Genomic DNA, 25763 nt, shown 5'->3' on the forward strand with positions numbered 1-25763 from the left:
TGGAGTGGGGATGTATTAGCAGATTTGCAGGAAGTAAAGTGGCTTTTCCAACTGGACCTCCGAGTGGCTTCATTTGCAATTGTTAAATTTAATACATGAATCCTCTTGGATTTTTTGTTTTTGGTTTTTGGGATTTTTTTAGTGTGACAAATATTTTGTTATTTGGGCTATGGAGGAGAGTCTTTTTTCTGATAAGGGCCAATTAGATGCTCGTAAGATTCATGGGTCTTATTAGAGTGCTAAAGATTAACTGAATTTGGAGTTCCACCTGCATGTGTTGGCATGGCCAGACCAAATGATTCTGTGGACCTTCTACTGCCCACAAGCAAGAAGTTGCCCACCACTGAAGCCTTTCCAAGTCCTAATGCAGGGGTCAGTCTTGAGATGCAGCAGGTTAAATTACACCTGTAACATAAGCATATGAACCCTGGTTAAAGTCCTGGCTGCTCCACTTCCTGCCGAGGTCCCTTGCTAATGCACCTGGGAAAGTAGGGGCAGGTGGCCTAAGTCCTTGGATCTCTGCCACCCACATGGGAGACCCAGATGGAGTTCCAGGTATCTGGCTTTGGTGTGGCCTAACTCAGCCCCAATATTTGTAACCATTCCAGAGTGAACCAGCAGACCAAGGATTCCTCTCTCTTCCTAGCTCTCTCCCTCTCTAAGTTTGCCTTTCAAATAAATAAATCTTTTTTTCTTTTTCAAAGAAAACTTTTCTTTTTTCCAAAAAAAAAAGGAAAAACATTTCTTTCAAAGATTTACTTATTTTTATTGGAAAGGTGAGAAAGAAGGAGAGACATAAAGATTTTCCATCTGTTGATTCACTCCCAAGTGGCCACAATAGCTGAAACTGAGCTCATCCAAAGCCAGGAGCTTCTTCTAGGTCTCCAACTAGTGCAGGGTCCCAAGGCTTTGGGCCATCCTCTGATGCTTTCCCAGGCCACAAGCAGGGAGCTGGATGGGAAGTGGGCAGCTGGGACACAAACTAGCTTTTAAATAGAAGTCACAGTGCAAAGATACACTACTAAAACAAAAACCTCCTAAAACTTTGAATTTTGAAACAATAGGGTGCACACTACCCACTCGAGCTTTTTCAATGAACATATTTTGATACTCCCTAATTCAACTGCGTGAACATTTAAGAGTCAGATGTATTATAGAGTATAAAATGCTTTGGGCATAAAATAGAGGAACTTCAGCAGCAGGAAGAATGGTTCTAAAAATAGTCAAGTTTTAGTTCCTTGTGCTTGGGCTATTTTTCTTCAGAGGAAGAGGCAAAGGCTGTATCTTAAAAATGACATTTATCCTGAAAACACCCCATAGCATATCTCAAAGATTCCTAATCAGGCTGAGGAAGTGTCTCACCGCTGACTCAGAGAGACAACCCTGACTTGCGCTGAATCACCAACAATGTTCCAGCTATGTTAGAGTCGTCACTGGGTTTTCTAAGCAACAACAACAATTCCATCTCAACACTTCTTATCTTACATAAGATCTCCAAAGAGAATGTTATCATTGTTGTGCTCCCCAAACTCAGGATCCAAAAGTTTTGACATTAGTAAATCATACAGGAGGATAGCAGGCGAGAAGAAGGAATCTTCTGACAACTGAGATTTTTTTGTTGTTGTTTGTTTATCTCTTTCCTTTTAAAAGTAAAACTTTGCATAGCCTTTAGACCCCTAGCACACCCCGGAGGGTTGAAAGTAATCTAATGAAGGACTGATAGTGAATTCATCTGTAGCGCTGGAGTGAAAATCAGGCAGGAAAGACTGTCCTGACAAGTTTCTTGACTGTGGTTGGCGTTTCATTTACCATCACAGAGCAGATGAGCCCGTCGCTCTTTTGGATCCAGGTTCCTGGGCCCTGAAGGACTTCCTTCAAGCACAAGCTTCATGTACTTAAGCCAGCTGGGGTTAAAAGTGGGGCTAGGCGTAGGAAAAGGTACCTCGATAATAGATGTGTGCACGGGAGAGCCTAGGAAATACTTTCTACCTAGTCAGAGTAAACAGAGAGGAGATTGGTTTTGTTTGTCCGTGATAACGAAAATTATAGCTTCTTGCCAATTGTTTCATTCCATTCCATAAAAAATGAGCAATTCTGGGGTTTCATTTTTCTACACAAAAAACAACAGGCATAAATACATCGTTGCCAAAACCAATTCCGTTCATTCATTCGTGTGTACATTTTTATCAGACTATTGGCACATTGTAGATGTTGTTCTGAGTTCAAAATGAATCTACAAGTATGTGCAGACTTCAACGATAAGCATATGGATTCTGTGTCTAGAGTGCTAAGCTCCCGCTTTCTTGTCAGCCAAGACCATTGTACTTAATCTTGAGCAGGCCTAAGAATCAGCTGGATACTTTGTTAAAAAGATTGCTGGGGTGCACTCAGCTTTTGTTCAGTGGGCCTGAAATGGGGGGTCTCGGACTAGCATTTCTACCACATTCCCAAGTAATGAGGCTGGTGTTGTAAGAACTGCACACCGAGCATCGCTTTCAAGTGGCAGCTCCTTGTCCCTTGGCCACCAGCTTTCAAGCCCCATCCACCCTCTCCGAAAGGAGGCAGTGAGCACATGAGAGCTCAGGACTGCTCACAACCAAGCCACAACTTTTATGCTCTATACCACCTCAAGCATGTAAGATCGGTAGCTTCAGAATCAAAGAAAGCAGCGCAAGATAGAAATAACGAAGAAGAAAAAACTCTCCTTCCAGGGTCTTCTCCTTCCTTCCTTCACTTCTATTCCCTCTCTCTCACACACACAAACACATTCATATGCGCACACATCACTTTTTTCCCTAACACAGGTGCTACAGAAAAGAATACTACTCCTTTAGATTTTTCACATTTTCTTTAATGGAAATCAGAGATTTCTTCCAAATTCAGTTCTCATGCCCTCACCTATCTCCCTTCTGAGTAAATAGAATCACAGGGTTAAAGGAATCTGAGAATTCACTTAATCCCTCCTTGGCCTCAGACAAGACTCTGCCTAAGCCATCCCCAAATATAGCAATTTCAGCACAACGGAGAACAGGCACTATAAGAATTTGCCATTCAACATTCTGTCATGTCCTTAAAGATACTACTGTGTTTTCCCTGAGCCTTCTCTTCTTCAGGCTAATTCACCTCAATTTTAGACATTTCCTACAGATGTAAAAAAGTTTGTTTTGATTCTTCTTGGATGATTTATCTGCCTTACTCAGGGCCTCAGTTATTTATTTATATACACATGATTCTAATGAGGACTTTTTGTTGATATGTGAAAAGGGATATAAGTTAGTTTATAGATGAATATAAGGACTTTAATTTTAATAAGGAAAGATGTGTGCAGAAATGCCAACTAAATTAAACTGTGATGGCATTCACTGGAGTAATTCATTGTAAATGTCATTTATGTACGAAAAGAAATGGCAATGTCCTGTAGTTTTTTAAACTTTATATACTGCCACCCATTTCAACACAAAATGGATAAAAATACATGACAAAGTATGTATAATCATGTTTCATGGTATTTATGTAGGGGACAACATCAACTTGTTTTCTGTTTTCTTCATTTTGCACAGTGTTTATTTTGGAGCTATAGTTAACTATTTTATTCTAAATGAGCACACAAACATATGATTATCTGAAAAGAATTTATCCAATTCAAGTCATGAAAATCAGAAGTGTTCACACAGATTCAAGACAAGATAGGATGAAGTCCATGTGAAATCACACACTTCTGCATAGTTTAGACAGGGAATAGACTGGTAAATATTGGCTACTTGCACTTTGCCCATTCTCCATCACTACTCAGAAGATTCCCTTGTTTTTGGAATGGTGAGGTCCGCTAGCCCAGCTGTTCCCTGGCCTATTGGGATCGCGGTGTACGGTGGAGGCGATGCATTTAGTCTCCAGAGAGAAGGAAGATGCTGCTCGCACAGCACTTCTACTCACCAGTCCATGCAGCAGCAAGGGTGTTGGCTTTGAAGGAAGCCAACTGTCCTGCTCTCCCAGCCAGAGGTAAAGAATTGCATTGGTGGCCACTAGAGGGAGGAGGATTAGGAATAGAGTAAATTGTGGGGAAAAGGCACCCATGAAAAACGCACATGGGACAACCAACACATCACCAATGACCGCCTAGCACCTACCTCTACCTCTCTGAGGATCTACCACAGGTTGGTATCCACCACTAGCTCAGAGACCCACTAGAAATTACTGTAGCATCCCAGGACACAGCCCCTTAACTTGGATGGCTGGAGAAGGGAGTTTGAATATGTTTGTGGGAAACACACACGCACACACCAACACACAAGCACACTGTCGTACTTTCTTATCCCCCATTCCAAGAAGTTGCATCTGTGACGTTTGATTCTTGCTCATTTTCTTATTGAAAACACTTGATGTTCTTTTACCAAGAATGTGTTCACGAAAAGCAAACAGCCCACCTTCCAGTTAGTCTTGGGAGAAGCACCAGCAGAGACACTCATTGTGCCAAGATGTATATTACCAACATATCTGTACAAATTACACGAGGTTGAAAATGAATGGAATATAATATAATTAAAGCAAAGTTTCTTTTGCTAAATTACAGTTGAGGCAAACCTGCAAGAAATGTTTTCAATTAGCTTCTTTAGCAGACAGAAAGCATCACTCAGATAAGTCTTGTTCTCCATCCTGCCCTCAGAGGGGGCTGCCTAGCTGGTGCCTTACCTCCTGCACAAGTGGCTGAGCATTCTGACCAAGGCTGGTAATTCCATGAAAAGCCAACCTCATTATCTCCACTGCCAGTTCGAGTGATAGGAACGTTGAATTTATATTTAATTCCCAAATTTTGTTCCTGAAGCAGAACCTGCCATTGAAAACAACTGGTGAAGACAATTAAAATACAATGAGCCTTCATTCAGACATTTATTATTTCTTTTGAAGAAGAAAACATCATAACATCCTAAGAATAAATTTAAAATAACCTTTACAGCACATGCATTTATATCAAATTTTCTCCTTCCATTTTCATGGGCAGTTGGAACTCATTTCTATTTTCCGTGATTATGAGAATATCATTCAAGAAAGCATCAGATGAAAAGATCCAACACTCAGACAGAGCACGGTGGCCTTAACTTTGTGCTAATTTTATACCAATCTGCAAATCATTTTGCCTTTCTTTAGCTCAATTTCACCACTGGCAAAAAAACATTGATAATAAAACCTGACCCTTGTTATTTCAGAAAGCAGAACTACAAATAGTAGAAATAAACAGGCAAAGACACATTTACCATAACAATGAGATTTTCCGAGGTCGGGCCCAGAGCTTCCAGAGATTCTGGCTCGTCGGTGGGTCTCTTGTAGTGAATAGCTGTTCCAGCAACATCAAACTTCCGAGGCCAGTCAATAGTCCAGGCACCATTAATGTAATAATCATCCCCTTCAGATTTTAAAGCTAGGGGAAAACAAATCACAGTTCACCTAAAAATGTGAAGCCTCCATTATGAAATCATCACTGATTAATTACTAAAGTGTTCAATGGATAGTCAGTTTATATTATGATTCTGGCATGTTTTCCCAAGTACAAATTAAAATGGTAATCTTCATACAAATGTTAAGACAATATTTAAGTATTATAATATCATTGGTAGAAAAGGATGAAAGAATGGAATACCTATAAATGGGTAAGTAGATTAAAAAAAACCCTGTGATACTATATAATGGAATGCTATCAACCAAAAATATTATTCAATCATAAAAAGGAATGAAGCAAATATATTTCACACCCAGGAGGATGAATCTCAAAAACAGTTAAGTCCCATGTTACACACTTCCATTCTTGTGAAGGATGCAAGAATGGAAAATGCAAGAAGGGAAAAATCCACAAGACAGAAAGAGACAGATGCCATCAAGGGCGAAGGCTGGAGAGAGTGAGGGAAAACTGCCTAATGTATATGGTTTCCTTTTGGGTGGAATGTCCTACATTCCACAGAATTGTTACCTGGTTTTTTTTTCTTTAAGTTTAAGATTGCATTTATTTATTTGAGAGACAGAAAGAGAGAGAGTTGTCCCTCTCCTGAAAGCCAGGAGCCAGGTGGCCTATGTGGATGGCAGGAAGCTAGTTCCCTGAGCCAGCGCCCCTGTCCACAGGAAGAGGATGCTGGACCAGAAGTCAGAGCTGGGAACCCAGAGCAGGCCCTCCAGTGCAGATCAGTCAGCCAGCAGCCAGACACCCGTCTCTCAACTGCACTGAACATTGAAGGATGCAAATTTTGCTTCAATTTTTTTTGTTTAAAGAGAAAGAATAGAACGAAGAAGTCAAGCTTTCACTATATGCAGATGACATAATCCTCTACATAGAAAAACCAGGAGACTCAATACAGAAACTGCTAGAACTTATACGAGAGTTTTGGCAGAGTGGCGGGAACCAAAATTAAACGAAGACGAAAATCAACAGCCAATAGTGTACGCAAATAACACCAAATGAAGAAGAGCTAACGCAACAGGATACCATTCAAAATAGCAAGAAAGTATGAAGTATTAGGAATAAATTAACCAAACGTAGGAGACCTTTCGAAGAAAACTACAAACTATATTAAAAGGAATTGAACTAAACCTCAAAAGATGGCATATCACCCGTGCTCCTGGATAGCAAAAGCAATATCATTAAAATTGCAATACTACCACAAGCAATATAACATTTTGCAATGCAATTCCAATCAATTGCCAAAACATTCTTCAACCTAACTAGGATAACAATTGATTCAAGAAGTTCATCGTGGAAACACAAAAAACCACGAATACTAAAACATCCTGAAAAATAAAATTAGCAGGGAATCACAATCCCGGACCTCTGGACCATACTATAGACAAGTGGTTATCAAAACAGCCTGTACTGCACAAAGACAGAAGGAAAGATCAATGGAATAGAATAAAGAACCAAAAGGGAACCCACACAAAGACAGCCAATTAATCTTGACAAAAAGCCCCAATGACAACTCAACAGTGGAAGGCCTCTTTAGTAAATGTTGTTGGGACAACTGGCTGATAGCCTGTATAAACAAAAGATAGACCCACATCTATCACCATACATACACCAAGATCCAATCGCATATAAAAGACCTAAACGACATCCAGAAACCTTCAAACTCTTGCAGAAATGTAGGAAATACCCTCAGACTAGGAGTAGGTTCCGACTTTCTAAGAAGGACACCAAAGCCAATAGCAGTTGAGACAGAATAAACATATGGGACCATCCTCAAACTAAGAACTTCTGTACAGCAAGGAAACATCACAAAGTAAAAAAGCAACTCCACAGAGGAGAATATCCGTTGCTCCCATAATAGTAGGCGATAGGGGGGGCTAATTTCCAGATATACAAAAACTTCAAAACAACCAAAAAAAAAACCAAAACGTACAACCACTCAAGAAATGGGCACGGAATGGGCAAACATTTCACAAAGAACAAGTCAAATGGCAAACAAAACAATGAAAAAATGTTCATCTCCCTACAACTAAGGGAACTCCAAATAAAACATCGCTGAGTACCACCCAACACCAAGCAAGATTGGCCCACATAAACAAAACACCAACGACTCTTGCTGCGAGGATGCGGGAAAAGGGAACCCGACTCCCACTGCTGGTGAGCGCAAATTTGTACAAGCCTCTATGGAAATCAGTCTGGAAAACACTCAAACAGACTCAAAATCTGCCAATAACCATATACCCAGCAATAGCACTCCAAGAATATATCCAAAGACACCTGTTTACGACAAACCAACATGCATCCCTATGTTCAATTGCAGCACCAATCATAATTGCAAAAACATGGAAGCAACCGAAATGCCCATCAGCAAAATTGAATAAGAAAGCTTTGGTTCATCTACTCCATGAATAACTACTCACTATTAAAAAAAACAAAGCAGTTCTTTGTGGCTAAATGGGCACAATCTGAAACTAATAATCTAAGGAAAAGTGGAATCCCAAAAGATAAATACCACATGTTTGCCTGAATGTAACCTGTAATTTTTTTGTATGGTTGTTTGTTATTTTTTGAACCTGTCATTGATACTGTCTCAACCCAGATTTTCAAGAATGGAACTTGCATATTTTTACATATGGTTGACCCAATACTATTCAATTAATTCCATAAGTTTTATATTGATATTGAGCCTTTTGCGCTTTAAACTGACCGATCTTACTCTGTTAGAAGACCTAGCTTCAGCCATAAATGTCCTCCCAAGAGCCACTGAACCTAATCTGGACAATAAGACGCAAACCTTCAATGCTAGCCTTGTTTGCAAGCAATGAATCTCACTGAACTTGAACAAAGTTTATGCAACAAGTGAGGAATCCAACCGATGGGGGGAGGGGTATGGAGGGTGGAGAATCCCCAGCCGCCTATAAAACTGTACACATAATACAATGTAAGCAACATTAAAAAAATAAATAAAAATAAAATAAAATATAAAAAAAAAATTAAAAAAAAATAAAGAAAAAGAATAAATGCCTGATGGATGAACATTTAAATGTACCTATAATTAAATCATGGAATGTCAAGCTGTTGCACTATTTGAAGAACCATAAATCTCTCTCTCTCTGCAAATCTGTCTCTCAAATAAAAATAAATAAATCTTTTTTTTTAAATCATGGAATGCCAAGATAAAATGTAAGAGAATTTTTTTCTTATAATATTGGGGCATGACAAGAAACTCAGCAATGATTAAGAATAGATTCAAAGATGTACATAATAATCTTTTAAAAACTCAACAGGAAAAAGAACTTTTTACAAAGTTTAAAGATATGACTACAGAAAAGGGTTTTTTAAAGCACTACTGTGTAAAAACTCCTATAACTAAGCAAGGCAGTGGCAAATATGTCATTTTGATTTTTTTTATTAGAATGCTAACTTGCTCCAAAAACTATCAGATCGGACCAAGGAGCATAAGGACCATGAAGTGCCATGGTGGACAGCCTCTGTGTACACCGAGCTCCACTGCTTATGGTTCATATTATGCACCCTCTTCCTCTCCTGCATCCCCATGTGCCTGAGTAACATATTTTCTCTTGCTTCAGATATGTTGTAAAGAGCCATTGAATCGCCCAAACAAAACAACCCAATTAACCTTTTGAGACAAGAATATGTCAAATAATATTAAGAACTATTTGGACATGAATTTTTCTTGTAAAAAGTTTCCTCAAAGTTTATATGCACAACTCCCACCTCTAGCCATTTTCTGACTGATTTTCAATATCAACAATGTCAGAATTACTTAGGTTTTACAAAGACATTTGAGCCTGTTTGATGTGAAATAGTAAAATAAAAAAAAAAAACAATTCTGAGTAGTGTTAAGTACTTCAATTTAAGCTTTCACTATCCATTTTCTATAAAGCTATTGTATCATAACATCACACTATGAAATTATTTATTAGAAGAAAACGGGAATATTTCAAGAGAAAAATAAAAAAAATGGGAGAAAATATCTGAACGTTATTCATCTGACAAAGCATTAACATAAAAAATATATAAGAAAATCCAAATAACTCAACAACAACAAAATTGACAAGATGCATGCACACACATGGTCTAGCAGCTAAGACACTGGTCGAAATGCCTACACCTCGTATCTCCATGCATGAGACTGAATCCTATCTCCAACTCCTGACTCCAGCATCCTGCTAACACAAACCCTGGGAAGGAATAGTGCTGACTCATGTAACCAGGTTCCTGGCATCCACGTGTGACACCTGGATGGGTTAACAGCTGGCTCTGGCCCATCCCAGCACTGGCTATTCTCTTTTTAAGTTCTCTACATCTTTCTCACTGCTTTTTTGTTTTTCTGACTCTCAAATAAAATGATCAAACAAATAGCAAAGCCCTACAAACAAACCAGATAAGAAATATGCTTAGAATATAAATAGAATCTTATTAAAAGAAGAAATACAAGTAGACAGCAACTATGTGGGAAAATGCCCAATATCATTATCTATTAGAAAATGTAAATCAAAAATACATTGAGGGATCGACTCAGTCTAGCTAGAAAGGCCATTATTGGAAAGACCAAAAAATAGGAGCTGGTGTTGTGGCATAGCTAATAACACATCCACCTGCAATGCTAGCATCTCCTCTGGGCACTGCTTTATGTCCCAGCTGCTCCACTTCCCACCCAGCTCCTGCTAATAACTTGGGAGCAAGCACTGGAATAGGACCCAGATGTTTGGTCCCTTTTTACCCACAGGGAGAACTAGAAGATGTTCCAGGCTCCTGGCTTCAGTCTGGCCCACCCTGATCACTGTGGACATCTGGGGAGTGAACCAACAAATCAAAGCTAAATAATAAATAAATAAATATATTTTTAAAAAGACTTGCTCTTAAAACTGTATATATGAAATACACACACACACACAAAAAAAGACATTGTAAAACTTGAAGAAAAAAAGGAAAAAAAGAGGGTGGTTTGAGGGAAAGCAGAATGGAAGCAACTGTAATTATCTTATTAGAATTGCATGTATGAAATATACCCATTACCCATATATTAATAAAAATCTTTTAAAATGACAGAAAATCATGGCTGCTGCTGTGAATGCTGAGAAAAGAGAAGAATACTTGTACACAGTTGGTGTAAGTGAAGATTAGTATAGCTCTTTTGGAGAACAGTGTAGCAACTCCTCAAAAAGCTAAAAATGGAGGGGCCGGTGTTGTAGCCTAGCGGCTAATGTCCTTGCCTGGTATGTGCCAGGATCCCCTGTGGGTGCTAGTTCTAATCCCAGTGGTCCCACTTCCCATCCTCCTCTCTGCCTGTTGCCTGGGAAAGCAGTAGAGGATGGCCCAAAGCCTTGGGACCCTGTACTCGCATGGGAGACCCGGAGTAAGCTCCTGGCTTCAGATCAGCTCAGTTCCAGCCACAGTGGTCACTTGGGGAGTGAACCAGCAAATGGAAAATAATTTCTCTCTGTCTCTGCTCGTCTCTGTATATCTGGCTTTCCAATAAAAATACATAAAATCTTCAACAAATATATTTTTTAAAAAACCTAAAAATGGATTTGCGCTAGGACCCAGACACCAATCTTCTGCAACACTCCTGTAGGACACAGAAATAGCCATCAAAGGGATAGGTGCGGTCTGCTGGCCATCGCAGCGCTATTCCCAATAGACACCACACGATATCACCCTAACTGGCCAATGGATGAGCTATTAGAGGAAATGTGGCAATCAAACACAATGAGATATCACTGAGGCAAAAGAAAAAAGAATGCAACTTTGACATCTGCAAGAAGCTACATAGTACTGAAGGACACCATGTTAAGTAAAATAAGGCAGACATAAATACTATAACCTCTTTCTCGTGTGTGTAAGCTTAAAGAATCTTTCTGAATTTATCTTAGAGATTAAGAGAGCTTGGGGAAGGTGGGATCTAGGAGGATAAATAGTAAAACACAATACATAAAATTGTTTTCTGTAAAACAGCTATGCATGAGTTTCAACATATTTTGCACCAATTTAAATAACTTATAGTTTAATTTCATTCTTCCGAACTTTATCAAGTGCCTTCGTATAAAGATGATACATCATCACAGGATGTTTGTAATCCCAGGAATACTCAGATTTCACATTAAAAATAAATTAATGCATATTAAAATGCATATATTAAAAGGAGAAATAAAAGCCATATGAACATGTAGAAAGATCTGAAAGAACCGCTCAATATCTGTTTATAAGTAAAACTCTCAGAACACTTTAAATAGAAGTGAAAATCCTCAATCAGATAAGGGATCATCTACAAAAACCCTGTGGCAAACATTATATTTAAAGGTTAAAAAAAAAGGAAATATTTTTCCCTTAAGGTCAGTACAAAGGTTATTTAGTTTTCTCATATCTATTTGATATTGTAGAGTTAGCACTGAAGAAAGAAAGAAAAAACAAGAAAGAAAGAAAGAAAGAAAGAAAGAAAGAAAGAAAGAAAGAAAAAGAAAGAAAGAAAGAAAGAAAGGAAGGAAGGAAGGAAGGAAGAAAGGAAGGAAGGAAGGAAGGAAGGAAGGAAGAAGGAAAGAAAGACAAAAAGGAAAGCCTGCACAATTGCTCAACTGGCTAATCCTCCACCTGCAAACGTAGCATCCTATATGGGCATCATAGTTCATGTGCTGGCTCCGCTCCTTTTCTTCCAGCTTCCTGCACATGGCCTGGGAAAGCAGAGCAGGATGACCCAAATCCTTAAGACCCTGTATCTATGTGGGAGACCCAGAAGAAACTCCTTGCTCCTGGCTTCAGAGCAGTTCAGTTCCAGCCATTGTGGTAACTTGGGGAGTGAACCAGTGGATGGAGAATCTTTCTCTCTCTGTCTCTACTCTCTGTAAATCTGCCTTTCCAATTGAAAAAAATCTTAAAAAAAGAAAGGTAATTAGAAGTCAAACTGTTTTTAAGGCTGATAGGATAATCTAAATACAAAGTCCACATTAATAAATGAGTTTTATCAGATCTCAGGACTTGAGGGTTATATAAAAAGTAACCATATATATTAATATAATAAAATTTGAAACTGAAATTAAAATATCAGTACCAATAACAGAAGCATCAAAAGCAAGAAGATAGACTTAATAAAACATTTGGTTCAACACCTACATACTGAAAGTGAAATGTTACTGAAATAAATCTAAAGAAAACATAAATAAATACAAAACCAAACTTGTCATATATTGTGAAACTCAAATTTCAGATATCAGTGCTCAACAAATTGATATACAGATTTCATAAATCCTTTACAGAAATTGACAAATTGATAATAAGATGTAAATGGAAAGGTAAAGGATCTAAAAAAGCAAAATGAACTTTCAAAAAAAGAGCAAATGTGATCACCTATCTCTTCTGGACTTTCAGATCCACTGGGAAGACAGAGCACAGCTTGGTTTTAGTTTAAAACTTCTCCAGAAAGGGAATTACTACTCGCAGGAAAAAAAAAAAAATGAGCCAAACAGTGCTAGAGTAATTGACTACCCACATGGGGGAAAAAAAAAGAAACTTTATATGAAATTTAACTCATCTAGTATCACCTATTTAAACACAAACACTAAAATTATAAGATCTTAAAAAAAAAAAAACAGTGAAGACAATTCTTGCACTCTTTCTAAGAAGGAAAAATCCCTAGGGACATGGAAACACAGGCCATACAAAAATGCCTGGAATTGGGCAGTCGCCCCAGCAGGTCAAACGCTGCTTGGGGCGCATGCATCCCAAGTCCTGGCTTCTGGCTAATGTGCACACTGAGAGGCAGCAGTAGCAGCGCTGCCAGTTGGGTCTATGCCAGCCACGTGTAGAATCAGATAGGCAACCAGGTTCCCAGCTTCAGTCTGGGTCAACCCTGGCTATTGGGGTCATTTTAGGGCAGTGAACCAGCAGATTGGAGATTCTTTCTCTCTGCCCACCCTGAGAGGTGTGTGCCGGGTTCATGAGGCCCAGGAGTGGGAAATCTGGCGGGACTCGGGCTGTCTGGCCCTGGTCCATTGGCCTTCTTGAGTGGTAGGTGCTAAGTTCGTGAGATCCAGGGTGGGAAATACGGTGGGGCTTGGGTCTCCTGGCCCTGGTCCTTGGACCTGCCTGCAAGTGAAAAAGGCAGAGCAGTGGACACAGACTTTGATGCATACGGAGAATATGGCAGCTCATTTGGTACTGCAGCAGAGGAATGAGAACAGAGCAAATTGAACAACTACCCCAGCAAACAAGGACAGCAAAAATCTGGATGAATAGAACCTTGAGGTCAACTATGTCAGTCAATGGACATTGGGAGGTTTGCCTCACCCCTGAGTCGGCGAAATCGATAGCGTTTCAGAACTATTCAAACCACGTGGTCAGAACCCTCAGAACATGCTCTGCATCAGGATCCTGGGTTGATACTGGGTGGCGTTTCCCTGGGACTGGGACATTTGGAAGGCTGCGTGTGGCTTCCCCCTTTAACGCTGCTCTTCCTCCAAAGATGAGAAGAAATAGAGAATTTGGAAACAACGATTTCACCCATTTTTTCCTAACTCTCAATCCTTCCCACCATGGTCAGCCATGTAACCATTAAAAAACATTTTTTTAAATAATAAATAAATAGATAAACGTTTAAAAATTAATAAAGCTGTGACAGAGATGAAGTAGGAACATGTATAATTATTTATGATCAATAACATAACAAATGTTTTAAGTAACTGAATTTCATCAGAATTAAAAGATGAGTTTAAAAATTCATAAGTAAATGATACACTAGGAGAAAATAGCCATGATACAAATATTTGACAATGAGTTGTATCCAGAGTACGTAAAGGTCTCTCATAACTTGAAAAGACAAGGATAATTTTAAAATAGTAAAAAATTTTTAAGTACTTCACAATAGAAGATATCTGTAAGAGTAAATTAAAAGTTCTGATAGGGCCTGGTATGGTAGCCTACTAGCTAAATCCTCATCTTTTTTTTTTTAAGATTTATTTTTTAAATTTTATTTTTATTGAAAAGTCAGATATACAGAGAGGAGGAGAGACAGAGAGAAAGATCTGTCTGATGATTCACTCCCCAAGTGAGCGCAACGGCCAGAGTTGAGCCAATCCGAAGCCAGGAGCCAGGAACTTCTTCCGGGTATCCCACATGGGTGCAGAGTCCCAAGGCTTTGGGCCATCCTCGACTGCTTTCCCAGGCCACAAGCAGGGAGCTGGATGGAAAGCAGAGCTGCTGGGATTAGAACTGGTGCCCATATGGGATCCCGACGTGTTCAAGGACAGAACTTTAGCTGCTCAGTCACATTGCTGGGCCCTAAATCCTCAGCTTATGCGCACCAAGATCCCATGTGGGCGCTGGTTCTAATCCCGGCGGCCCCACTTGCCATCCAGTTTCCTGCCTATGGCCTGGGAAAGCAGTCAAGGATGACCCAAAGCCTTGGCACCCTGCGTTCATGTGGAAGACCCGGAAGAAGCTCCTGGACTCTGGCTTTGGATGGACTAAGCTCCAGACTGTTTGCTGCCACCTGGGAAATGAACCAGCAGATGGAAGATCTTCCTCTCTGTCTCTTTTCTCTGCAAATCTGACTTTCCAATCATAAAAAAAAGAAAAAAATTCTGATAATGCCAAGTGTTGAAAATTATTTAGTAACTTCTTTTTGTGGTTTTATTTGAAATATAACTGACAAAATAACAAATTTCAAAGTGTACAACTTTATGATTTCATTGATCATTACAATGCAGTTAACCAACATATTCATCACATCACATTAACATATTCATCACCTCATGCCTTTTGTGCATGTGTGGTGAGAATGTTTTGGGTACAGAACTTGTATCCCTAAAATTCATGCAGGTGTTTAAACAGGCTTAATGGCTGATGGATTTGCTTACAAACAGGGCTAGTAGAAGGCTTTTGGGTTACTGCAGGTTGTCATGAGAGGGGGGCTATTCCTGGAGACAGGGACAGTTTTTGAGTTCAAGCTCTGCCTAGCTGCTCCTTCTGCTTTTGGCTCACCGAGCGGTCTTTGCTCTGCAGCAGCCAGAACAGGCTTCCACAGATGGCAGAGCAGGGGACCACCTGACCCTGACCTGCCATCTTCACACTGTAAGACCAAATGAACATTTTCCTTCCCAAGAAGTGCCTCTTGAGTATCTCAGAGGAACAAAAAGTGAACTAAGATCTCTCTTAGCAAATTTCAAGTATGTAATACATTATTATCAGATTTAGTATATCAAAACTCTAGAATTAATTCTGGAGAAAGTTATACTTGAAAGTCTGTACACTTTGACCAACAGTTCCCTGGTCTGACCCCTAACTTCAGACCCCTGGGATAATTATGCTTCTATTCTATTTTGATGCATTCTTTTTTTAAAATTTCACATTTGACTGGATCAGGTGGGATCATCTTTTTGTGTCTGGCTTATTTCACTTAATATAATATCGTCCAGGTTCATTCACGTTGTCTCAAATGACAGTTCTTTCCTAAGACTGAATAATACTGCTTGCTCTCACTCTATACACACATACAGCATATATGTTATATGTACACATAGACCTATATGTATATACAGTTACATACACTCTCATAATTCCTTCATCCATTCACCTGTTGGTGGACAATTCTGTTGTTTCCATATTTTGAGTATTGTGACTCATACTGTAAAGAATGTGAGGGTACAAAGTTCTCTTCAAGGTAGTGATTTTATTTCTTTTGGATATACACCCAAAAGTAGGATTAATATGTCATTTGGTAGTTCCATTTTTCATCTTTGGAGAAACATGTAAATTTTTTGTATAATGGTTTTATTCCAACAATTTCTTATAAAATTAAACATGTTCCTATTGTATACTTAGCCATTTCATTCCTACAAAGTTATCCAGAATAAATCAAAGTAATGTCTATACAAAGCTTATTTATGAATATTCAAATAAGTTTTATTCACAAAGACAATACATAACTCAAATATCCATCAGCAAGGGAATAGATAAATATAGTATATTTACGCATGTATACTATTTAGCAGTAAAAATGGATTTTTGAAGCCCTCAACTCGATGGACAAATTTCAGAAGCACTATGCTATGTGGAAAAAGCCAAATAAGAGGAAATATATATATACATTCATTATGTGGAAGTACAACATAAATAAAGATAATACACATGATGTCACAGGTGCATTAGATCACTGACTGGGCCAAGGTGATTTGACTGAAAAAGGGATGGAAGATAGTTTGGAAATCATAGAAATGTTTCCTATTACCTGTGGGTCACATCATTATTAGTGCTGTAGTGTGTGTATCTTGTATATATAAATTGTACTCAAAGAATTTCTTTAAAAAATTCAAATAATTAGCCAAGTGAAGAGTGACCTATGATTTTTCCATTTAGCATTTTACATGTGGTCCTATAAAACTGAGAGCTGCTTTTATTTTAGCATAAAAGTATTCCACCTCAAAACAGTATTCTTTTCCTTCATGATTACTATACTGGTTTTCCTTATTAATTGTTGGAATCTAGCAAAATAGAGGTGTTTGCCACAGCAGTTAACTTGCCACTTGCAACTGCAAAGCCGACCTAGTACCTTGTAGAAGCAGGAGCTGCCTAAAGTACCTGGGTCTCTGCCACTCACATGGAAGACCTGGATGGAATTCCAGGCGTGTGACCAGCCTGGCCGAGTCCCAGCTGCAGTAAGCAGTTAGGGAGAAAATCAGAATTTGGAAGGCCTCTGTCTCTGCCTTTGACACAGAAGTGAAGAAGAACAAAATAATGATAATATAGCATCTGTCAGGATAACATACCAATATAGTTCTTGGACAGGGCAACTTCTCTGACTTCAATGTGAACGGAGCCTCTTGGGATGTGCACCACTTCCATGTACCCTACAACACAGAAGATAAGCCAGGGATCAGCAGCCTCTGCCGGGCAACCAGGAACCATTCTGAGATGACAGTCTCCTTGTTCTAGTCCTTCTTTGGCTTTGTGCTTTATAAATTACAAAATGCAGACAAAGTCTCCTTTGGATTAATGAGTACGTTTTAGAGAAAAAGCATTTAGTAATCTTCTTCCCTAAAATTACCTCAAAGATATCCTTGGGGATTTCACATCTTAAAGAAACATGGCTAAATGAAGTAGAGAGGGAATATGAACGCTTTCTGAAAACATCTTACACGAAGCCACATGACACTTTAAAAACCTGAAGAAAATTTTGGAAAAAAAACAAAAAACATTGTCTGCTCCAGTAAAGAAAATGTTTTCAAATAAGCGAGCGAGGGGGAAATCAAGTGTTTTTGGCTATTCCAGGTCCACCAGAGGTGTGAGGAAGAGTTCTCTCTACACACTCACCTCCTCTGGGCAACGAATCATTGAAGAACCCTTCAATGGCATCACAAGTGCTTCCATCCCCTCCACAGACTCGACATCTATCTTCCCTAGCATCAGATCCCAAAATATTATCACAACCTACATGCTGAAAACAGAGAAGAATATTCAGTGTGTCAAAAAGAGAAATTCTTGGAACCATACCTAACCAGACACAGGTAATTTACTTATTTACTCATTTTTCCAATAAAGGAAATCAAAATAAAAAAAAATATGACTTCCACCCTGCAACAACTCTTAGCTAATAATTTCTCAACCTGCAAGATTAAGGAGGGGGAAAATCCTGTCTCCTAGGATGGAGGCCTAAGTTTCTATCTGAGACCTTGTCTTCACTTTTAGACACCACGTTCCGTGATCACTGAATAATTACAATTAGATTCTTACATAGCCCCTCAATGGAGACATGCATAGAAATATCAAGGACTAGGAAAAATGGCATATTAGTCCTATAGAGTTATGAAGGAAGATGCTGAGAACTGCAGTCTGCCACTTCTAAACCACTGGCTCTTTTCGGAAACTGTCGATGTTGGAAATTGATTTTGGAATCCACACCTGTGTGAATGCTTTAAAATCTGTTTCCGCTAACTGAATACAATTGTCATAAGTGAAACAGAGTTGCAAGCAAACAATTTATGAAGCTAAGACTCACTATCCTGTTTTGTATTAGTAAAATCAGGACTCTTGACATACAGTAGGTACACACTTGGTACTGGAGTTTGTACAATTGACCTTCAGTCATTGACACTAAGCATTTAATATTTGAGTAAAGGCTATTAAATACCTGGATCTTTGTTATCTGAAAAAAACCTTGCACAGTGTCACAAAAGTAATGTCACTTTTTAAAATGGACACAAAGCTCCTCTCCCAACCCCCACACAAATACCCACACAAACTGAATCTTTGGATATGTATGGAGGCAAGTATTCAGAGCGTCAGCAACTTTTCTAAGAAATTATGAGACTAAATAAAAAGGTGCTTTTATCTTTTAAGTTTTACCACTGCATCTTGTGCTTCTCTTTAAAGTAAAACAAAGCAAAACACTTATGAAAACAGTAATTTTTGAAGTTTTTCTTATTAGATAAGGCTCATACACAATTCTAGGGAAACAGTATAGATACGCTCCTACAATTCCCAAGCAGACTAATTCCCTAAGGTAAATGCATTAATAAGATAAAGACTAATTCTATAATTAAAACCACCCCAGATGCTTCAAATGAAATAAAATAGGAGGGACATAGTCGCTTCACTCTTCCAATGAAAACATATGGCCGCCATATGCAGAGTTGAATCGCTGTTCCCTCTTGTTTCCTACCATAATGTTTGTAAGGACACCAAAGTACTGGAAAAATAAAACCTAAAAATATTTCCATACCTTTGGCAATCGCTGCCAGCAGCACTATATCACACACTCCCTTGGTGCCTGAGTAAGAGCGGGCCACTCTAACTTTAGGTACACACATTTGCATTCTAAGCTGGACATTAGCTTTCTCTAAAATGTGGTTCTTTTAAAATAATTGAACACGGTATTAATCAAGAGATATTATTTTAAAAAAAGAAGGCAAAAGTCTCAAGAATCTCAACAAAAAGCAATAAAATATAGAACCTTGCATTCTCCATTGATACAGATATCCAGGGAGTCTGCGCTGCACTGGGTCCCGTCGATCACTGCTGGGGCACGCTCAGTGTAGAAGTTATAACCTTCGGCCAAGCAGTTTAGGGCACAAGGTTTTACACCACCTGGACAAACACAGTAGGACAGAAGGAAATGAAATGTTCCTCCTGATGAACAATAGCCAATACTATTCGCAGAAACTTTATAATACATATAATTGTCATTCCCTGACTACACACCCAAATATACAGATTTGTTCGCTTTCCTTTTTCTTGCCTAGCCTCATTGTTTATGTCATTAAAAAGTTCGTAATTGTCAGATATTTTCTTTCTGTGTTTAAAGTATAGCTTAGTGGTAACAGTGAATGTGACTGTTTTAAAAAATAGATTAAAAAAAGAACTGCTTTGAGAAATTAGCTGAGGAAATAAAGTTTGAGGAGATGTGAAACAATACAATGCATAGCAAATAGAAATTTCTGCTGCATATTACTGAAGTGGATTGAAAAAATTTGCCAGATAAGGCAGAAATAGAGCAGTTGTAAAATTAAACTAAATCTGTATATGTCTTAAATAAACCATGACGTTGGTTCTAGCATGAAGATAAATTTTTAAGATATTAGCAAATCAAAGATAAAATAAATTACATTAAGTCTGAATTATTCTTATCAGATTAATAAAAAAAGATAATTATGAACTATAGACTTAAATAATAAAACACTTTATTTTTACTTTGTAAATAATTACATTTGGCCACTTTTACTAGCCATTAATGTTTGCATTTTTTCAAGACTGAGTGAAGACGGGCACACATGACAACAATGCAGAAGAGCAGAGGACTATGGGTACAGTGTAGAAAACAAACAAAAATCAAGAAAAAGCCACTATTCATAAACATGTATTACCTACTGAAATTTTAACTTACAAACCTTTCTTGGGAACATTGATTCCATGGGGTTGGAGATATACACTGGTGTTATTCAAATTATGCTGACAAAATTTCATTTCAAAATGAAGACTTTAGTTTTGTTTTTTTTTTTTTAAATGTTAGTTTTTAATAGATTCCCTGTAGTTCAGAGTTACAATTCCGGCATAAAGCGTCTTGCTTCTCCCCCCCTTTGGTGTGCCGCCCTCCCTCTTCAGAAGACTACTTCTAATGAAGAAAACAAAAGCAGCTTGATGAAGGGATGGGCCCAGGCCTCAGGGAAGTTCTTGGAAACTAGGTTTCCACAAGGTAAGGTAAAACAAAGCAGGTGGAATGAGGAGCCAAAGCACATCCCATAACACATGCCTGCTCTCATGTGTATTGTTTAATAAGATGGTAGCCCAACATGCAAGACAAGGTTTTTCAACAAAAGATGAAAACTAGTTTTTCTTTCCAATGGAAGCCCATTAAATTATTAAGTGCTGTCAACTCGTTAAAAGTGGAAGCTAATATATATCTTATATATATATGGTCCCTGAAGCTTACCACTTTTGGCCTGAGTCCATATTTTTTCCTATTGTACTTGTTTATAGGCTATAGGGCTTCCAGAGAAATTACAACATTAGTTTTAGGCTTAAGTAAATGGCAAACTTGTGCTATATTGAGAATAGAAATAACATTGTAAATATAATTATATCTTCCTGAATTAATAGTCAAGCTATAATTTAATAAAATTCTTACAAATAAAATTATTCTAAAATTCTATAAATCTTAATGGAATGGAATTATTTTCTTTATTACTCAGCACAGTTCTTTTATTTTTTCTTATTGTAATTCTTTCAGATCCAATGCAGTATTTCAGGCACACAGTTTCAAAAGGGACTCCAAGTTTTTTGCTTACCCAATTTTAATGTTGCATTCACTATGTAATATAGTGTTTGATAAGCAGGAGATACACTTGTTGCATTCCTCAGATTACTACACTACATGATAGAATTGGGAATTAATTTCTTCTTTGTTTATTACTAAAGAAGTTCAGCTCTTCCTGTTCTGATGAATTGTTCTAAGAGTGACATCAGCAAGATGGTAGAAGAGGACCTTTATACCACGGTACCTTCACAGAAGTATCGAGTTTGAAAACTACCCACAGACAGGAGTACCTTTGTGAGACTTTGGGATTCCAGCAGTGAAGTTCCAGCACACCTTAGAGCGGAAAAAACTCCAACAGAAGGTGCAGGGAGAGGTGTTTGAGACAGTTTGTTTATCTGTATCTCACTTTCCTCTAAGCAACTTAAATCAGTGAGCAGACAGACCAACCCCTCAGCTCATGATTTTTCCCACTGAGGAAGTCAGAGAAGAATGAGACTCAGTTCCCTGCACCTGTGTCAGACACTGCTCAATGGACCTATTTTCTTTTCATGCTCCACCCCCAAATGCTGAGGTAATCAACCTGGCTGAGTGGCTGAGACCAAAGAAGAAAGGCTGCAAAGTTAACTAATCACTCTGTGGATCACATTAGGAACATCAGCCATGAGATATTTTGCAGGCTTTGTGTGTGGACCCACCCAACAAACTAGCCCATGGTCCCCTCAGAACTTTGTGCAGCTTTGCTTCTTCTGAACACTCCCCAAGGCATGCAGCCTGAGAGCACACCCGTTGATGGCTGGTGTAAGTGTCTCGTGCAGACAGTTGCCTTGGCTCTGGAACACTGGGAGAAGGTACGTAAATATAGCATTTTAAGACACCACTCCCAGGGAAAATGGAGATTCACCCAACTTAGACGGGTTTTGCCCGGGAGGGCATACAATCTCAAGAATTCCTCCCCAAGAAAGAACAAGAACTGGGGAATAGTTGTGTCCAGAGAAGGCCTGAGAGTCTCAGAATCCCTATTGGCTGGTTGTCTCCAGAACTCAGTCAGCAAAACCTAGAGGGAGCAATTCGTTCTTCATAGGTGAAGATGATTACATACTTCAGGGAACAAGGACCATCACGACAACATGATATCACTAAAGAATTCTTCATATTCAATAACCAAATTCAAAGAAATGGAGATAGAGAAAAAGCCTGACAAGGAATAAAATTGTTTTAAGGTGGCTAAGGAAGCTACAAAGGATTACAATGCAAAGAAATCAGAAAAATAACACATGAACCAAAAAAAAAAATGTTAAAAAGCCAAAATTCCAGAGCTGACAAACCAAAATGAGAAGAAGAGTGCAATAGAAGGCATCCACAAATCAAGCAGAAGCAACTGTAACCTAAAAGGGTATCCATTTGAGCATGTTGGGTCTCAAAAATAAAAGGGGGAAAAAAGAATAAAAAGTAATGAAGAAAACCTACAGGATTTATAGAGCATGAACAAAGCTGTGACTTTTGTATTTTGGGAATCCCAGAGGGACAAGAGAAAGAAGAAACTTTACTGAAAAGAAGGGATGGCTGAACACTTCAAATCTGGGGACAGATAGACATCCAAGTACATGAGCTTTGAATAAAGACTCCTAAGATTCAAATCAAAGGGAGAGAATCAAGATGGCAGAATAGGGTAAGCACACGTTTAAACAGATGGAGAAATATTTAATCAGGATGAAGCAGAGAGGACACATTCCAAGAGATAGGAGAGGACAGAACAACAGCAGAGGGGCACCTGAAGACTGACAGACACAGCAAAGCAGCGGACACAACGATGTGGTGTTGCAGTGACTGATACTTCAGCGGCATTCAGCTAACGGCCATCTGAACTCCACCAGCAGCTGGAACTCCACCAGCAACCAGGTGGGAAGGGACTTTCACTGGAAGCTTGGGAGGTGAACCCAGACAAAGAACTGTCTGTCCGGCTGCTCTGTTTGATTTGACCAGGAGCAGAGACACAACAGCAGATGGACAGTAAGAAAAGATGGTAGATTTCACAGCCCAGTCAGCCCCCTACAGCTGAATTGGATGCCATTTTGCTTAAGGAGGAAAAGGCAAGGGAAAGGACTGAGCATATGCTGAGCTGGGAGTGAACTCATTTCTGACTCAGTCAACTGCAGCAACGTGGCATTCTACAGGTTCTACCCAAGACAGCTCTGGGTAGCCCTCAGGCCTAACAGCCAGCAAATCAAGAACTCTAGTAGTGGTATATCGTGCGCCATTTTGTACACCGTGGCAATAGCTTTAGGACTGCAGGGGAAAACAGTGAACTGCGCATGTGCTGAGCTTGCGAGAACTCACTGATTTCCGTGGATTGCACTGGTCCTGCAGGAAAATAATACCGACTTTGGCATCTTACAGGTCAAAATAGGTCCGTGTGGCACCCAGACCTAATGTCCAACAGGTTCCAACAACATCAGTGCCACCAACAACCTAGCTATATAGGACACCTGGAGTGTCTCCCTAATCCTGGGACCTGCTCCAACTGAAAGTGGGAGAAAGGTTGTACAGACAACGGTGCAGCCTCAACAGGGTATCACAGGAAGTGGAGAGTGGTGAGCCAGGAGTTGGGGCTACAGAGTTCTTTGTGGAAATCTAACATAAGAACCCAGGCCTGGAACTCGCTGGAGGGAGTGGCACAATTGGCTTACAGCAGAGCTGTGTACCAACTGCAATAAGTAAAATCAAACTGTAGACCTGTGGGTGACACAGCTTAGAAACCTGTCCCAAGGAGAAGATCCTGCTAACCAGAAGTACAATGACCAAGAATAAAAGAGACAAAGGCACAATGGATATTACCGAAGACCTCCCCTGCAAAGGAGCAAAACCCTATGCCAACCTCAGAGTTAACTGAGGAAGACATTGAGAAAATGGGAGACACAGAATCCATAAGATTCATTTTAAAGCTTCTGATCAAAAATGAGAAGCACATACAAGAGTTCAAAGAATTTAAGGAATATTTTACATAAGGAGCAGCAGCAATAAAGCAAATCAAGGCTGATATATCAGAAATTAAGAACACAGTAGAGCAAATTAAAAGTACAGTGAAAAGTCTCCAAAATAGAATGAAGCAAGCAGAAGAAAGAATCTCAGAATTGGAAGATATTTCCTGTCATCAGGGGGAAGCAAACAAAAGCTGCTGGATCAGGCCAGAAAAAGTATTCAACAATTGAAAGACACTATTAAGAGGCCAAATATAAGAGTTATGGGAGTCATAGAAGGTGCAGAAAGAGAAGCTGAGTTTGCAAACATGTTTAATGAAATAATAAAGGAAAATTTCCCTAATCTAGAGAAAAAATTGGGAAACAAGATTCAGGAGGGGCACAGAACTCCCAATAGGCTTGATCAAAAGCGATCTTCACCAAGACACATGATCAAAAAGCTCTCTTCAATCAAACATAAGGAAAAGATCCTTAAATGTGCATGTGAAAAAAAATCAATTGCCATATAAAGGAATGCCAATTAAACTCACAGGAGATCTCTCCCAGGAAACTCTACAGTCAAGAAGAATGGAGTGATATATTCGAGATTCTAAAAGAAACAAACTGTCGGCCTAGGATAACATATCCAGCAAAGCTTTCTTTTGTCTTTGAAAATGAAATAAAATTCTTTCACAGTAAAGAAAAGCTAAAAGAATTTGCCTCTTTCAAACCTGCCCTATAAATGATACTTCAAGATGTTCTCTTGACAGAGAAGAGGAATAGCACCAAACAAAACCAAAGGCAAATGGGAAGAACATCCCAGTAAAATGACAACAGAAGACTAAATCAATGAACAACCCATCCCTAAAATGACAGGACCAAAGTACCATTCATACATATTAACCCTGGATGTAAATGGCTTAAGCTCAATCAAATGTCATGGATTAGTAGACTGGATTACAAAACAAAACCCATCTAATTGTTGCCCAGAAGGGTCACATTTGGCGGAGACTATATCGCATGGGTCTTGATGTTTTCTGTTAGTTTCGCCTGCTCAAAACACTTTCTTTGGATTAAATTCTTCAATGACTCATAGATCGCACAATAGCATTATTTTCTGCAAGAAAGTTCTTGATTTTCATTTCTTCAGCTACACGTTAGTCATTTAATAGCATGTTATTTAACTTCATGGTGTTGTTAATTTCTTTTTTCTTCCTGATATTGATTTTGTTTTGTGGCTTTTCATTTAAGGGGATGTATAGTAGCTGTGTAATGGAAACTGTCATATCTAGTAATACATTGCTTAACTTCATAGTATTGTAAATTTCTATTTTTCTTTCTATTGTTGATTTTGTATTATGACTGTTCATTTAAGGGGATGTACAGTAGCTGTAAAATGGAGACTAACATATCTAGATGTGAGGATACAATGTAGTATGCATTTCTACTTCCAGACAAAGATGGACTTACAATGAAACTGTTTACTATATCTTGACAATAGGATTCTGAACTCTCTGCCACTGAACATACCCGCAATGATGGACATATTACTGTGTATGAAGAACTATACTTTAGTAATGAGCTAGAGGAACTA

The 25763-nt window shown here is 38.8% G+C and overlaps 1 protein-coding gene across 2 annotated transcripts in view; it reads right to left on the reverse strand.

Annotated features, from left to right (window-relative positions):
* The window catches only part of ADAMTS6 (ADAM metallopeptidase with thrombospondin type 1 motif 6), a 257026-nt gene that overhangs the window by 45125 nt on the left and 186138 nt on the right, over window positions 1–25763 (reverse strand). For both annotated transcript variants that reach the window (XM_040977601.1, XM_040977602.1), the window contains 5 exons: window positions 19413–19546; window positions 17774–17897; window positions 17230–17310; window positions 5253–5416; window positions 4690–4828 (listed from right to left, as the gene is read on the reverse strand). In XM_040977601.1, the coding sequence (XP_040833535.1) occupies window positions 4690–4828; window positions 5253–5416; window positions 17230–17310; window positions 17774–17897; window positions 19413–19546 (642 nt within the window). The remainder of the gene's footprint in view (window positions 1–4689; window positions 4829–5252; window positions 5417–17229; window positions 17311–17773; window positions 17898–19412; window positions 19547–25763) is intronic.

This window comes from Ochotona curzoniae, unplaced genomic scaffold, assembly GCF_017591425.1.
Source record: "Ochotona curzoniae isolate NIBS_2020 unplaced genomic scaffold, NIBS_Ocur_1.0 contig_2754, whole genome shotgun sequence".
NCBI lineage: Eukaryota > Metazoa > Chordata > Mammalia > Lagomorpha > Ochotonidae > Ochotona > Ochotona curzoniae.